At 62.8% G+C, this 13,985-nt stretch overlaps 6 protein-coding genes across 6 annotated transcripts in view; 4 read left to right on the forward strand and 2 right to left on the reverse strand.

The window, feature by feature from the left end:
- The window catches only part of AMSG_07662 (uncharacterized protein), a gene marked incomplete at its 3' end in the record, with an annotated part of 8,690 nt that extends 7,375 nt beyond the window's left edge, over window positions 1–1,315 (forward strand). The window contains exon 3 of the mRNA XM_013900674.1: window positions 17–1,315. Coding sequence (XP_013756128.1) covers window positions 17–1,315 — 1,299 coding nt within the window. The remainder of the gene's footprint in view (window positions 1–16) is intronic.
- Window positions 1,316–1,696: 381 nt separating this feature from the next.
- AMSG_07663 (RNA helicase in the DEAH-box family protein) lies at window positions 1,697–4,465 on the forward strand. Its single transcript, XM_013900675.1, has 2 exons — window positions 1,697–1,800; window positions 2,067–4,465. Exons 1-2 carry the CDS (start codon window positions 1,729–1,731, stop codon window positions 4,353–4,355), a joined length of 2,361 nt encoding a protein of 786 aa, XP_013756129.1. The 5' UTR covers window positions 1,697–1,728; the 3' UTR covers window positions 4,356–4,465.
- Window positions 4,297–5,842, reverse strand: AMSG_07664 (ubiquitin fusion degradation protein). The gene is made up of 2 exons (XM_013900676.1): window positions 5,735–5,842; window positions 4,297–5,351 (listed from the first exon to the last, which is right to left on the reverse strand). Exons 1-2 carry the CDS (start codon window positions 5,735–5,737, stop codon window positions 4,377–4,379), a joined length of 978 nt encoding a protein of 325 aa, XP_013756130.1. The 5' UTR covers window positions 5,738–5,842; the 3' UTR covers window positions 4,297–4,376.
- Window positions 5,843–6,730: 888 nt separating this feature from the next.
- Window positions 6,731–10,025, forward strand: AMSG_07665 (uncharacterized protein; the record flags this gene model as incomplete). Its single annotated transcript, XM_013900677.1, has 2 exons — window positions 6,731–9,949; window positions 9,996–10,025. The coding sequence occupies 2 exons, from the start codon at window positions 6,731–6,733 to the stop codon at window positions 10,023–10,025; spliced, it is 3,249 nt and encodes a 1,082-aa protein (XP_013756131.1).
- Window positions 10,026–10,068: 43 nt separating this feature from the next.
- On the reverse strand, window positions 10,069–11,472 carry AMSG_07666 (uncharacterized protein; the record flags this gene model as incomplete). The annotated part of the gene is made up of 2 exons (XM_013900678.1): window positions 10,069–10,712; window positions 10,905–11,472. The coding sequence occupies 2 exons, from the start codon at window positions 11,470–11,472 to the stop codon at window positions 10,069–10,071; spliced, it is 1,212 nt and encodes a 403-aa protein (XP_013756132.1).
- A 1,434-nt stretch (window positions 11,473–12,906) lies between these two features.
- Window positions 12,907–13,967, forward strand: AMSG_07667 (leucine zipper protein). Its single transcript, XM_013900679.1, has one exon. The coding sequence runs from the start codon at window positions 12,993–12,995 to the stop codon at window positions 13,752–13,754; it is 762 nt and encodes a 253-aa protein (XP_013756133.1). The 5' UTR covers window positions 12,907–12,992; the 3' UTR covers window positions 13,755–13,967.
- The last annotated feature ends 18 nt before the right edge of the window (window positions 13,968–13,985 follow it).

Below are 13,985 nucleotides of genomic sequence, written 5' to 3' on the forward strand. Positions count from 1 at the left end.
TCTCATTCTCACCGAGGCGCACAAGCTGTCTGTGGACCTGCAGAAGGACTTTATCACGCGGGAGGTGTTTGGAGCGCAGTCGCAGGCGACGATGTTCCGGACCAACTCGTTTGCGACCAAGATGTTCAAGACGTACTCGAAGATGCAGGGCCTGGACTACGTGCACGCGACGATTGGGCGGCCGCTGAACAAGATCATCCACGATCTGGAGCTCGAGGAGCAGAAGAAGGCCAAGGGCGAGGCGCAGGACGAGACGAACAAGTTCGGGCTGCTTAACAAGTGCCAGCGGATGTTCAACACGATTGTGGAGTCTGAGCGGTACCTGCCCGTGGCGTTCCGCGAGCTGTTTGCTCATGTGCAGGCGTGTATGTCTGAGCGGTTCCCGGTGTCGACGGAGAACCTTGCAGCGATTGTGGCGGAGAACCTGCACGGCAATCTGAAGGAGACCAAGTCTGCGTACGTCAACGGGTCCGAGGTCTTCCACGAGATCGAGAACCTGGAGCCGCTGCTGACGTCCGACCTGGCGTCGATCGGAGTGGCGATCAACCCGATGCGGGAGGGGCTCGACATGTTCAACGACGCAATCCTGGAGCTGACGGACAAGCTCGACCAGATGGTGGACGCGTGCGACAACCTGCAGGGAGCGCTGGACCCGACGTCGCAGGCCGCGCGGCGGCTGCTTGAGGAGCACACGCAGCAGCAGAACTCGATTGCGGTTGGTGGGTTCTTCTTCCTCCGTTTCATGGTGCCGTGCATCACGGCGCCCGAGTCGTACGGGCTGGTGAAGGAGCTGCCGACGCCGACGGAGCGGAAGCTGCTTGTGCTGATCGGCAAGGTGCTGCAGAACCTGTCGAACAAGAAGGAGTTTGGCAACAAGGAGAAGAAAATGCTTCAGTTCAACGACTTTATCGTGTCGAACGAACGCGTGATGGCGGAGCTGTTCGACAAGCTCTCGACGGTGCCGGAGCGCGTGGAGGGCGTGGCGGTGACGTTCTCGGAGGTTCCGGAGAAGTACCGCGACGCGGCGATTTGCACGCTGTACCAGCACATCGAGCGGCTGCTGCCCAAGGTTGTGGCGCGGCTGACGGACGCAGAGCTTTGCGACGACGAGCCGACGCGAGTGATGCGGGAGCAGATGGCTCGAATGCTCGCGATGCTCTACGGGCGTGCGGATCTCGCAGGCGATGAGAAACAGGCAACCGTGCAGCGGACGGCGCACCTCAACTCGGAGGACGACTCGTCGTCGTCGAGCTCGACGGACTCGTCGGACTCGTTTGCAATGCCGGCGGGAGCAATTGTGGAGAAGGAGCTGTAGTCATGACGTTGATAGCCGAGCGTATGCTTGCGATTTTCCCATGAAAGCAAGCGATTTTGAGCTTGATGTGTGTTGAGGCTGATTGCGAGGTAGCGGTGAGAGCGAATTGGAAGGACGCGTGAGGAGGCACTCTGCCAGGGGAAGCAAACGGAGGACTGCACCCGCAAGAGCACAGGACCAAGCGTTCCGACATCACACCGTTGAGCGAACGAGTTGATAGGCCATGATCCATAGCGTACGAGCGGAGCAACGGCTGTAGCTATCCACCATCGACCATCGCTCGATGCCGGGTTGGCGAGGGAGCTTGCTTGACAAGGCGCACCGGCATCCATGGGCGGCCGACTTGACCTTGTTCGCGGGCGCAAACGACACCTCGCTCCCGTCTCCCCTCGCCTCGGTCACATCACCCTGACATGAAGCGCAAGCTGGACATCTCCGAGCCAATGTCGCTCTCCAAGAAGGGAGCCAACGGAGAGAAGATGGATGTACGTAATCCCCATGTGTGGGCGGGGGCGGGGCGGGGAGGGGGGGGGGGAGTGAGGGATTGGCAGGGACTCACTGGGTATGGATGTGTGCGGGTATGGACGCCTGGTGGTGGTGGTGGCTGTTTGACTGGTGGCTGTGGCTGGTGGCTGTGGCTGGTGGCTGTGGCTGGTTGGTGGCTGTGACTGGTGGCGTTGTTGCTGGGATTTGTGGATCGTCATGGTGTGTGTGTGCGTGTGCGTGTGTGTGTGGGGGAGACTCCGAGTAGGTCAATCCGTACACGGGCAAGCCGTTTTCGTCGCGGTACTACAACATTCTGGAGACGCGCAAGACGCTGCCAGTGTGGGCGATGCGGGATGAGATCTTGCAGACGATTGATGACAACAAGGTGACGGTGCTGGTGGGAGAGACCGGATCAGGAAAGACGACGCAGTTGCCGCAGATGATTGCCAACGCGCTGATGGAGAAGGGCGACCAGGGCATGGTGGGATGCACTCAGCCGCGGCGAGTGGCCGCCATGTCAGTCTCGTCGCGCGTGGCCGACGAGATGGACGTCCAGCTCGGTGAGACGGTGGGTTACTCGATTCGTTTCGACCATCGGACGACGGACAAGACTGTGGTCAAGTACCTCACGGACGGTATGCTGCTGCGGGAGGCGATGACGGACCCGCTGCTCGAGTCATACAAGTGCATTGTGTTGGATGAGGCGCATGAGCGGACGCTGGCGACGGACATTCTGCTCGGCCTGCTCAAGGCGGTCTGCGCCTCGCGTGACGACCTCAAGCTGGTGGTCATGTCTGCCACGCTCGACGCGGCCAAGTTCCAGGAGTACTTTGACGGCGCGCCGCTGATCACTGTTCCGGGACGGATGCATCCTGTGGAGGTCTACTTTACGCCGACGCCTGTGGAAGACTACCTGGAGACGTCGATCCGGACTGCACTGCAGATTCACGCTGTGGAGCCAGAGGGCGATGTGCTCCTCTTCCTCACGGGTGAGCAGGAGATTGAGGATGCTGTGGCGCGGATCCGCGGCGAAATCTCCAATATGGGCACCGAGGTTGGCCCTGCGCTGGTCCTTCCGCTCTACTCGTCGCTTCCGCCGCAGCATCAGCAGCGGATCTTCAATGAGGCGCCCAAGGCGCGGACGCCGGACGGCCCGCCGGGCCGCAAGATCATTGTCTCGACGAACATTGCCGAGACCTCGCTCACCATCGATGGCGTGGTGTTTGTCATTGATCCGGGCTTTGCCAAGATGAAGACGTACAACCCGCGGGCACGAGTCGAGTCGCTCCTTGTCACACCGATTTCCAAGGCGTCGGCGCAGCAGCGTGCCGGTCGTGCCGGTCGTACCAAGCCGGGCAAGGCGTTCCGGCTCTACCCCGAGTCAGCCTTCCACAATGACCTCCAGGAGAGCACGTATCCGGAGATTCTGCGGTCGAACTTGGCGTCTGTTGTCTTGCAGCTGAAGCGCATCGGTGTCGATGACCTGGTCCACTTTGACTTTGTGGATCCACCGGCGCCCGAGACGATGATGCGTGCGCTGGACACGCTCAACTACCTCGGGGCGCTCGATGACGACGGCAACCTGACCGAGCTGGGTAAGATCATGTCCGAGCTCCCGCTGGACCCGCAGATGGGCAAGATGCTCATTGCGTCGTCGGAGCTCGGGTGCTCGAACGAGATTCTCTCCATTGTGGCATGCCTCTCTGTCCCGCGTATCTTTACGCGGCCGCGGGCGAACCAGCACGAGGCCGACGCGGCGCACGCGCACTTTTCGCACTCGGATGGTGACCACCTCACGCTGCTCAACGTGTACCACGCGTGGAACCAGTCCGGGCGGTCGCGCGACTGGGCCTTTGACCACTTCCTCAACGCGCGCTCGCTGGCGTCGGCCGACTCGGTCCGCGCGCAGCTGGTGCGCATCATGCAGCGTTTCAACCTCGATCTCGTCTCGCCCGACATGTCGTCGCCCGACTACGATGTCTCCATCCGCCGCGCCATGGTCGCCGGCTACTTTATGCAGGTCGCCCACCACGAGCGCTCCGGCCGGTACCTGACGATCAAGGACAACGAGGAGGTCATTGTCCACCCGTCGTCGGTCCTCCGCCGCAAGCCGGAGTGGCTGCTCTTTAACGAGTTTGTCCTCACCACCGCACACTACATCCGGACCGTCACCGAGATCGACGGTGAGTGGCTCATGGAGTTTGCTCCGCACTACTATGACCTCTCCAACTTTCCCGACTGCGCTGCCAAGCGCACGCTCGCGCGCTATGCCCGCTACAACGCCTCGCAGGCCTCGCAGCGCCCTGCGGCCGACGACGACTCGTCGTCGTCTGACGACGAGCCGGCTGAGTCTGAGGAGGCTAAGCGGCGCCGTGAGAAGCGCGCCGAGAAGAAGCGCAAGCGCGCTGAGCGCGCCAAGAGCAAAGCCAAGTCCAAGTCCAAGGACAAGTCAAGTCTAAGTCCAAGGACAAGAAGAAGAAGAAGAAGAAGGACAAGCAGTAGAAGCGCAAGCGCACGACGTGCCTGCACCTGCTTCGCCCCCTCTGGCGCTTAGAGTCAAGGGCCTGCATTGGGCTCAGTCGCGAAGCGAGCGACCCTTGCCTCCAAATGCAGTAAAGTTCTCCGGGACGGACGAGGCAACCTTGCGGTCACGGAGCGGGAGAGCAGCAGCCGGATCGGCAGCAGCGTTGGCGGAGCTCGCACTCGCCGAGGCCCGAGCTGTGGAACCACTGCTCCGGAGCGAGTGCCCCGAACCAAGCTTAGCCCAGTACGAGGCCTTGGCGGCAGCGTCCGAGTCCGAGTCCGAGTCCGAGTCCGAGTACGAGTCCGAGTCCGAGTTCGGGCTCTGCTTAGGCTTGGCATCGTCAGCGCCGGCGCCAAGCACCAGGCCGTCCGCGGTGACCGGGGCAGCAGCGGATGAGGAAGAGGCCGCGGCAGTCGACGAGGAGACCTTGGAAGCCAATGTGGACGGATCGACGTAGCCGACAGGCGGCGAGAAGTCGACTTCCATGTCGGTCTCGATGACGCAAATGCCGCCATTGTGGGTGTCCGGGCGCACCTCCTCAACGGCAAGGTAGTAATCACGGTCGTTGTAGTGGATCTTGATGACGTCGTCCTTGGTGAGGGTGGCAAACGAGCGAAGCGAGTTCTCCAGCACAGCCTTGGGGTTGGAGATGTCAAGGAAGGCAACCGACTGCGGCTTGAGCTTGACAAAGGTGCCGAGGGGAAGCGAGACGTTGCGGACGGTGAGGATGCCGCCCTCCTGCAGCAGCAGGCTCTGCATCAGCCAGTAAGGAATGTACGCCCTCCCCTCTTCGGCCACAAACTCCAGCACACCGCAGTGAGAGATGGAGCCAGTGTTCTCGTTGCGCAACTCAAACAGCATGGGGTACACAATCGACAGCCGCGCAAGCTTGTCCAGTGCCGACGGCGGCAGCACAATCTTGTTTCCAGTCTCAAGGTCAGGCCGGCCGAGGAACGAGACCGGGTAGACCTGGTACCGCTCCGCAAAGGTCGTCGGTTGGGCACGTCGCCCGAATCCGAAAAAGTCCTGAAGATGGTGCGATATAGGGCATGAGATGGCGATCAGTCCGCGTGCAGCAGCAGCCATGACGAGCGTTGATTAGCCATGATCAGCCATGACCAGCGTTGATCAGCCATGACCATCCATCCCCGCACGTTCAACAACCACGCCGACCAGTGCCAATGAGTAGTCCGGAACACCACCATGACCATGACGACAACGACAAAGACCAGCCAACAAAGAGAGAGACAGACAGACAGACAGATTCACCACACCATCACCACCACCCATACCCATACCCATAACCATAACCATACCCACCGTTGCACCCCGTGAGTCACCGCTCCTCCCCCCTTCCCTCCCCCCCCCCCCTCCTCCCCCCTCCCTCCCTTCTCTCCCCGCCCACATACCATAGTATGCACACACTCAGCAAGTTGCTACACGGATGTGGCGCTCTCTGGATAGGTCACCTGCTCCTCTCCTCTGAGACGTGTGTCGTCGTGTGTCCGTGTGTCCGCGTGTTCCCCTGCCCCTGCCCCTGCCCCTGCCCCTGCCCCTGCCCCGGCCCCTGCCCCTGCCCCTCCGCCACCTCCCCTTCCATCGTGTCGCATTCGGCTATCGCCACCTTCCGCCAACTCACCTACGCCGCACCATCAATACCGCCCACAAGCTTGGTCCGCCCGGTGCACCGCACATAGGGCTCAACATCAAGACTCAGATCCCGGCATCGGCGTGGCGATGCGGCATGGGCAGACAGATATCGGCATCGGCGTGGCATGAGGTCAGAGCCCAGCCACTGGTGTGTAGTGATGCGGCATGGGCATGTGTTCTGCGCGGCTCTGTCTGCCAGCTCAAGCGAGTCTGGCATGGCAGCTTCGGCCACGGCAGCCATGTTTCGTGAATGTCCCGGAAGGTTCTTCACTGCGCGACACGGGCGAGAGGCAGGGGACGAGCAGGAGAAGGGGGGGGGGGAGGGGGGGAGGGGGCAGAGAGCCACACTTGTCTCTTGCCGGACCCGCATCTGCATACCCGTCGCACACATAGCAGGGGGGAGTACTCTTGCTTTGCTTCTGGCTGGTGATCTGTCTGAACTCACTCCGCCTTGGTCTGTCCTCCTCCCTGTCCGGTCGAGAGCTTCGCCGCCACCTCATCTCGCCTCGTCTCGCCTCGCCTCACCTCGCCTTACCTCGTCTCGTCTCACATCGCATCGCATCGCCCTCTCCCTCCTATCTCCTTGCCTCGCCGGAGCAGGTTCGACTGATTGCACCTCCTGCTCGCGATTGCACCTCCTGCTCGCGTCGCATCGCATCGCATCGTGTCGCCTCTCTGCTCCAGCCTCGCTGCTTCACACGGCTCACTTGCTTGATAATCCCTCGCTGACAAGAAGCAGACACAGGTAGCTCGGCATGGCTTCGCAGAGGCAGAACAGAAAGGTTCCTCTGGTGGCCTCGCTCTCGCTTCCGGTTGCCGATGCACTCATCACCCCGGATCAGATCCGCGAGGCGGCATCGGCGTCGCTGGCTGGCGAGACACCCAGTCCGCTCCCACCGAGCCACCCGCTGGCTCTGCCGTATTTTTCCGAGCTGGCCACAGAGACCAACCTGAACAAGGCGCCGCTCAACTGGCTGGCAGCGCCATCGCCAGCTGCGCTGGCGCCGTCGGGCGCGCTGCGGGCCAGTGGCGAGCTGGCGGCGTCCGAGCTGGCAGCCTATGGTGAAGACGCCGACATCCTTGCCCCGACCGCCAACATGAAGAAGATCTTCAAGATGACTTACTCGCGGGCGCCAGTCTCCATGGCAGTCCACCGCATCGGGTCGACCCTGGTGCTCGACGGAGCCATCGACCCGTTCCAGGTCCCTGTCGACGGACCATCGGACCCGATGCCACCCAAGAAGGCCTCACCCGATGACCGCATTCTCTACTCCAAGTTCATGTACCATCAGATGGGCCAGGCAAACGGGGGCGCTCAGCCACAGCCGCCGCCGCAGTCTCAGCCTGGCGGCCCAGAGGCCGCGGTCCAGGCGGTCATGGAGGACCCAGCCATCCCGCTCCCGGCCTCGTCCAAGTTTACTCGCACCTTTGCCTTTAAGCTCCGCGACTCGAACCTGATTCTCGGCTCGGATCTGCTTGTCTTCTCCTCGGTCGGCCACCCTGCCATCTCACTCAAGCTGCACTCGATCGAGGAGGAGATCACCCGCTCAACCTCGCTCGACTACTGGCTGGACAACGTGCTGGCAGATGTGCCCGAGCTCTGCATCTGCTACCACAAGGGCGGCTTTGTCCAGGGCTACCAAATCGTCCGTACCGAGGACATTCCGTTCCTCACCGCCCCGGCTTCGTCGTCGTCGGCTTCATCGTCGTCGGCCTCATCGTCGTCCGCCGAGTCACCGAAGCGCAAGCCTTGCGAGGCGGGCCGGAAGTCGCGAACCCCGGCCTTCCAGCCGGCTGTGGTCGAGCAGACGGCAGCCTCGGTCGTGCAGTTCCTCAAGGATCATGCCACTCGAGACGGTGGTACCTACTGGCTGTACAAAGGCACTGGTGAGTCCATGCTTCGGCTGTACGACCTCTCGCCACCCTCACCCTCGCCCGCGGCATCAACATCGGCAACGGGGTCGGCAGCAGACGGCATGGCTCCCGCAGCATCACCGCAGCCGCAGCCGCAGCCCACACAGCCGGCAGCCTCATCCGACCCACCGCCGTTTGCCTTTGCCGTCGCTATGCTCTGCTACAGGCTCGGCTTTAAGCTTATGGAGCCTGGCAAGAGTCGCCCGCACGTCGAACGTGCGCGGTCGCTCTTTGAGCGCGCGCTTGACTTGCTCAACCCGCGGCTGCGGCCAGGCGTGCACGTCGCTGTCACACGCAAGCTCGCCGAGACCTACATCGCGCAGTACCGTCCGGGCTCACAGCTCACCCGCATGCTCTCCAAGACTCTCGTCAACGCTGATCCAACCGAGGCAGAGTTGGGCGGTAGCCAGAGCAGCGACGGTCTTGTCGCGCCCATCGTTGCCCGCGACATGTACAACGATGCCGGTGAGGTCGAGGCCTACGTCCGTGCTGGCACCCTGCTCACCGATGCGCTCCGAACTCTGGTCCGCATGCGCCACGACACACCGCCCGGCCCGGTCGGCCCGCTCGTTGATGTACCCAAGCTCTGGGCCGAGGTTCTCGGCCTCCTCGCCGAAATCCACCTCTACCTCGCGTACTCGAGCATCAAGCACCGCGCACCAGCGTCGGCGCTCCGGCACATCACCCACGCCCTCGTTGCTGCTCACCTTGTCAACGAAGGTGGCAGTGAGAGCAGCGGAGAGAGCGAGATCCTGGCCGCGACTGTCGCCCGCGCGCTAGCGACACTTGCGCTCGGCGATGTGGTTGTCATTGCCCGCGATGGCTCAGATCGCGCTGTCGAGCTCTGCCGCGAGCCCGGCAGCGTCGTCGACGGCATCCTCGGTCCACAGTCGGCGCCGCTCATGCTCACGCCATCAGCAAAGCACTCAGACGCCGACGCCATGGCCGATGAGACGTTTGAATTCAACACCGACGCGCTCGGCATCGACTGTGACGACGAGTACGACCTGGAACACGTCGGGCTCGCGGCACGGCTCAAGCTTGAGGTGCTGAATGCCAAGGCTGTGGCCCGGTCGCACGCGGCTGTCCGCAGCACACTCGCGCCGGCTCTTGCGGCACTGGCGTCGTTTGCGGCTTCGGGCGCCGAGCAAATCGAGGTCTACGCCACCATGCTCTCGTACTGTAAGCTCGGCCTCGCGCTCGTCGTCGCGCATGACGCACTCGACAGCGCGCGGTGCGAGATTCAAGCCCGCACGGGCGCGCTGCACAACCTCATTGGCTCGTGCTACCTCGAGACACACCGGTTCACCAAGGGACTGCGCGAGCTGCGTGCGGCTGAGAAGGCCTTTGCCGACCTCCCGGACTCACCGCGAGCGACGCTCAATCTTGCGGGCGTGCTGGCCAATGAGGCCCGGGCGCATCGACTGCGGGCTATGCACGAAGCTGCAAGCCAGGCCAACTCGGAGAGCCTGTATACGTCAGCGGTGAACGCGTATCTGCGCGCGTCCAAGATGCTCGCCGCTGCGCACCTCGACCATACCGCTTTGTTCTCCGACATCAACTCGGGCCTCGGCGGCACGTACCTCTCGATCGCCATGGAGCTCATGGAGGGCGGTGGGCCGGCAGCCGGCAGCGGCGACCAGGCCTTGGCTACCATCCGCAAGCAGCTCGAGTGTGCAGAGCGTGCATACGAGATGGCGGCCAACACATCGCGAGTTGTCCTAGTCAAGGTCCAGATGGCGCGGCTGTACGCGCTTGCGCTCGGCGACTGGTCCGGCATCAGCAACGTACAGGCCAAGACCAAGGTGACCAAGGTGATCTTTGGCAAGGCACTGGCGGCCGCCACCGCCGCCGGCGACTTGCTCTCCAAGCTCTCGGTCCTCACCATGGAGTTAGAACTGTTTACCAAGACCCACAAGTGGCGGCCTCCGGCACGGGTCGCGCTCGAGCTCACCACCCTCGCTGCCGGCATACTCGCCGGAAGCGGACCAACGGCACCCGAGGTGGCGGCCAAGACTAGCGTGGCACTCAACATTGTGCGGCTTTGGCTGCGCGATGCAGTGGCACACGCGACACGGGCGCACAAAAGCGAGGCGAGGGTGGCAGCGCTCAAGGCAGCATACCGTGCTGCGCTGATGGCCAAGGCCGCCGAACGCGACGGCTGGGCCGAGCTCGCCGATCAGGTCGCCGGACTCATGACGCCGTCCTGACTGCGCTTGCGTTTGCGACCCGACGAGGGACTTTCCGGTGGGCCGGCGGCCTCTTGCGCCGCCTTGGACGCCTTGCGGCGCGTGCCCTTGGCCTTGGGCACCTCCCAGCCGCCAAGCTTGGCCTTGAGGGCGACGAGCTTGTCGGACGGGTCGAGGATGTAGACGTCGAGCTCGTCGTCGTGTGCGGCGGCGTCGGCGTCGAGTGCGGCAAGCTGCTCGGCGACGTTATCAGAGTCACCGGCACCAACCGCGTTAAAGTAGCCAGCTTCGATGTCGAGCCGCGAGACGCCGCGGAGGTACGCACAGAGGATGAGGACAAGCTCGCGGTCGGCGGCGAGCTCAGCATCGGTAAAGCCGACCTCGGCAGGCGTCGGCATGCCGAGACCAAGGTCGAAGCCCTCCCCCCGCCCGAGCGCCGTCCGCGACGATGTGGCGTCGTCTGCAAGCGCACGGCGCGGGGCCTTGGCCTGCGGCTGAGAGCGGGCGGCTTGGACCCGGCCGTGGACGAGGGAGAGCTTGGCCTTGCGCCGCTCGCGGTTGGCCATGTTGCGGCGAAATGACGCCGGGAGCGCAGCGTGTGGTGTCGATGAGCTGGCAAGGGCCGCCGGCGTCACTGATCCGCTCGTAGCACCCGAGGGTGTGAGCAGAAAGGGCGTGGATGGAGCTGCCGGCTCGGCGGCCGGGGTTGGCGGGCAGGTGCTTGGTCCTGCCTTGGACTCGGGCTCGGCGATGGCGGCCGACGCGGTAGCCGGGGTAGCGGCAGCGGGGGTGGCGGCAGACGGGATAGCGGAAGAATGTATGAGACCCTGCTCGAGCTCGAGCGCGCGCTCGTTGACGAGCGCGGTCTTGCGGAGGACCTGCATGTGGCGGAGGAGAAAGGTGAGGTGGGCGTCGAGCGAGTAGACGGTAATGTCGTCGCCCCAAGGCAGCGACTTTGCGACGCGGAGTAGGACCTTGCGCAGTTCATCGACGCGGTGGGAGATGGTGTTCCGTCCGCAGCCGTACAGGTCGGCAAAGTAGGTGACGTCGATGGTGGCGTCGAGCTTGCAAGCTCGGGCGGCGAGAGAGAGGGCAGCGGCGGCGATGGGTGCAGGAGCACGGCCAGTGACGAGCCCGTAGTCGTCTGCAACCGCAATGAGCGACTTTGCCAGGCTTGCGGCCTTGTTCCGGTCACGACGATCGATGCCGTCCATCCGGGCCACGCCCTGCTGCACAAACTCTGCCGGGTTGACCGTCCCCTTTGCAGCGACGGCATCGACGGGAGCAATCTTCCGCAACTTGCGGTACATGTTCCCCAACTTGTTTGCCGGCACATCCAGGGCAGCCGAGATGACGTCCAGAGTGAGGGCACATTGTCTTGAGAGCGAGACCATGTGGATGCAAGCACCGAGTATGACATCTGCCGATCGCTTTGCAGCAAAGCCGTCAGCGACGACCGCAGCCGCCGGTTCTCCTCCTCCAGCCGCGCAATTTCCTGCGTCTTTTGGTTGACTCGAGTAGCCTCAGCCGATCTCTGATCTTGTTCCCTCTTCTCCGACTCCGTTCACTGGCGTCCAATCGGACAGAGCTCCGCATCATGCCCCCCACGTCCCACCCAGTTCCGAGATAAAACCAGTCCCGCCACCAAGCCACATAGTCACCAGCCAGCCCCGAGTGAGTCCACACCGCCTTCATCAGCACACAGTGGGGATATGGGAGGGGAAGGGGGGGGGGGGGGGGGGTAGGGCCAGCCTGCCTGCCTGCCTGCCTGCCTGTCTGCCTACGGCCTTGTCCACCATACCATGGCCCCCCCCATGTTTTTTTGCTCGACAGAGACAAAGGCTTTGGGCGAGGCGACATGAGCACGACCGGTCGTTCCGCATACTCTCCAAGGCCATCCACTGGCCAGCTATGAGGATAGAGCAAAATAAACATGCCACAATGGGTGGTACCTACTACAACTCTACCTGCATTCACTTTCCCGCACTCTCTCTGTCCTGTATCGACCTCTAGAGGTACGAGTAGCATGACCCAGGCACGGGGGGGAGGACGGGGCCGAGCCGGTGGGCGGCGATGGACGGAACCAACAGCCTCAACAATTAATTGAACGAATAAATGTTCGCTCTACGATCATTCGTTCGTTCGTTCGTTCGTTCGTTTCGTTCGCCCATTCGTTCGGTGGGGCCAAGCCGCAGGCTCTCGCCACCCACCCCGGTAGCGTCTTGCCGCAGTTGGCATGGGCAAGGGAGAGAGCTGGAATACATGCATATATATATACTGGGTACGTACCGCTGCAATCTCGGACAACGGCATCTGCTTCGTAGTGTCCGTCATCCTGGACGGGTGAGAGTAAGAGACGTGTGCTAGCGAGCAACAGCGACGGGCCGTGGCCGTGCCTGGTGGCTGGCGGCTGGGGCGGCTGGTGACTGGCGGCTGGCGGCTGGCGGCTGACGGAGGCCGGGACAGAGACACCAGGCCGCACAGTCATTTCCGTTGTACTTGATCATCGGATCACATCAGGGCCTTTGTCGTCGACCATGGGTCTTGTGCTTACATGCAGGTTGTCTTGAGAGGCATCTCTGGGCCTGGGAGCATGTATAAATCTCGATGGGATCATCTCAACCACTGCGATAAAGTTGCCGTCCAATAATCATTGCCAAGCAACTCTACCCACCAGCTCACACCAACGATTATTTGAACGTCCTTTAATCGTTGCGACTCCTTTGCGACCTCCACTGACGGCACCGCCACCACCCTTCCTCCTCCTCCTCCGCCTCCTCGGCCTCGTCTCAGGCTCACCCTCCCTCTCCACTCCCTGCCCACACCCACCTGTCTTCCTCTTTGACAACCCCCGAAGGGCTACCCCCTCCCCTCCCCCTCCTTCCCCCTCTTTCTCTCTCTCTCTCTCAAAGTAATGAACAGGCTCCGCAAGGCTGAGAAGGCAAAGGTCGCCGAGTACCGCGACGTGGTGGGAGCAGCTGTGACGGCGCGTGATGCCATGACTGCCCTCGAGGCGCATGGATGGGATGTGCAGACTGCGGTGAATGCATTCTTTTCGGCTGGTGGTCAGGCTGGAGCTGGTGTGGCCTCGGGTGATCGGGCGGTTGTGGAAGCCCTGTTTGAGCAGTACAAGGATGATGGCTGCGACTCGATGCTCCTTGAGGGCGTCCTGGCGTGGTGCAACGACATGGAGCTCGATCCAATGAAGCGCCCGCTGCTCATTGTGTGCCACAAGCTCCAGGCTGCCGTCATGTGTGAGTTCACCCGCGAGGAGTTTATGCGCTGGGCCGAGCTCGGCGCAGACAGCATAGACGCCATGAAGGCTGCCGTGCCCACCTTTGTGGCTCAGGTCGACTCGGACGCCACCATCTTTGCCGACTTTTACGCCTGGGTCTTCGACTTTTCCAAGGAGCCCGGCCGCCGCTCGCTCTCGGCAGAGTCGGCCCGCTTCATGTGGTCGCTGCTCCTCGCTGACAAGTTCCCCATCGTCGACCGCTGGGTCAAGTTCCTCGAGAACCACACTCGCGACATCACCAAGGACACCTGGCTGCTCTTCCTCGACTTTGTCAACACCTACGGCACGGATGTGACCGACTACGACGACGATGGCGCCTGGCCCGTCCTCATCGACGAGTTTGTCGAGTACTGCAACGCCAACCCGGCCGCAGCCTCGTGAGCCCCCCCCCCCCTCTCCCCTCCCCCTCTTTCGTCCTCCCTCGTGTATACACGCGTCTCCCTGGACTGCCATCGACATACTCAGCCGCCGCAGGCAGTTCAATCCCGTCCTACCATGCTCCAACTCGTCCCATCGCTCCCGATCTCATCCAGCCGTACTCTTCGTTGAACCAAGACTCTCCAACCTCCCCTCCACCCATACCCGCAAGTGACCCACATGCGCCACCCCCCG

The sequence above is a fragment of the Thecamonas trahens genome (assembly GCF_000142905.1).
Source record: "Thecamonas trahens ATCC 50062 unplaced genomic scaffold supercont1.35, whole genome shotgun sequence".
Classification (NCBI taxonomy): Eukaryota; order Apusomonadida; family Apusomonadidae; genus Thecamonas; species Thecamonas trahens.

Coding starts and splice junctions, on each gene's coding strand:
- AMSG_07663 (XM_013900675.1), top strand. CDS start 1,729: ATGAAGCGCAAGCTGGACATCTCCGAGCCAATGTCGCTCTCCAAGAAG. Junction 1,801..2,066: donor CCAACGGAGAGAAGATGGAT/GTACGTAATCCC, acceptor GACTCCGAGTAG/GTCAATCCGTACACGGGCAA.
- AMSG_07667 (XM_013900679.1), top strand. CDS start 12,993: ATGAACAGGCTCCGCAAGGCTGAGAAGGCAAAGGTCGCCGAGTACCGC.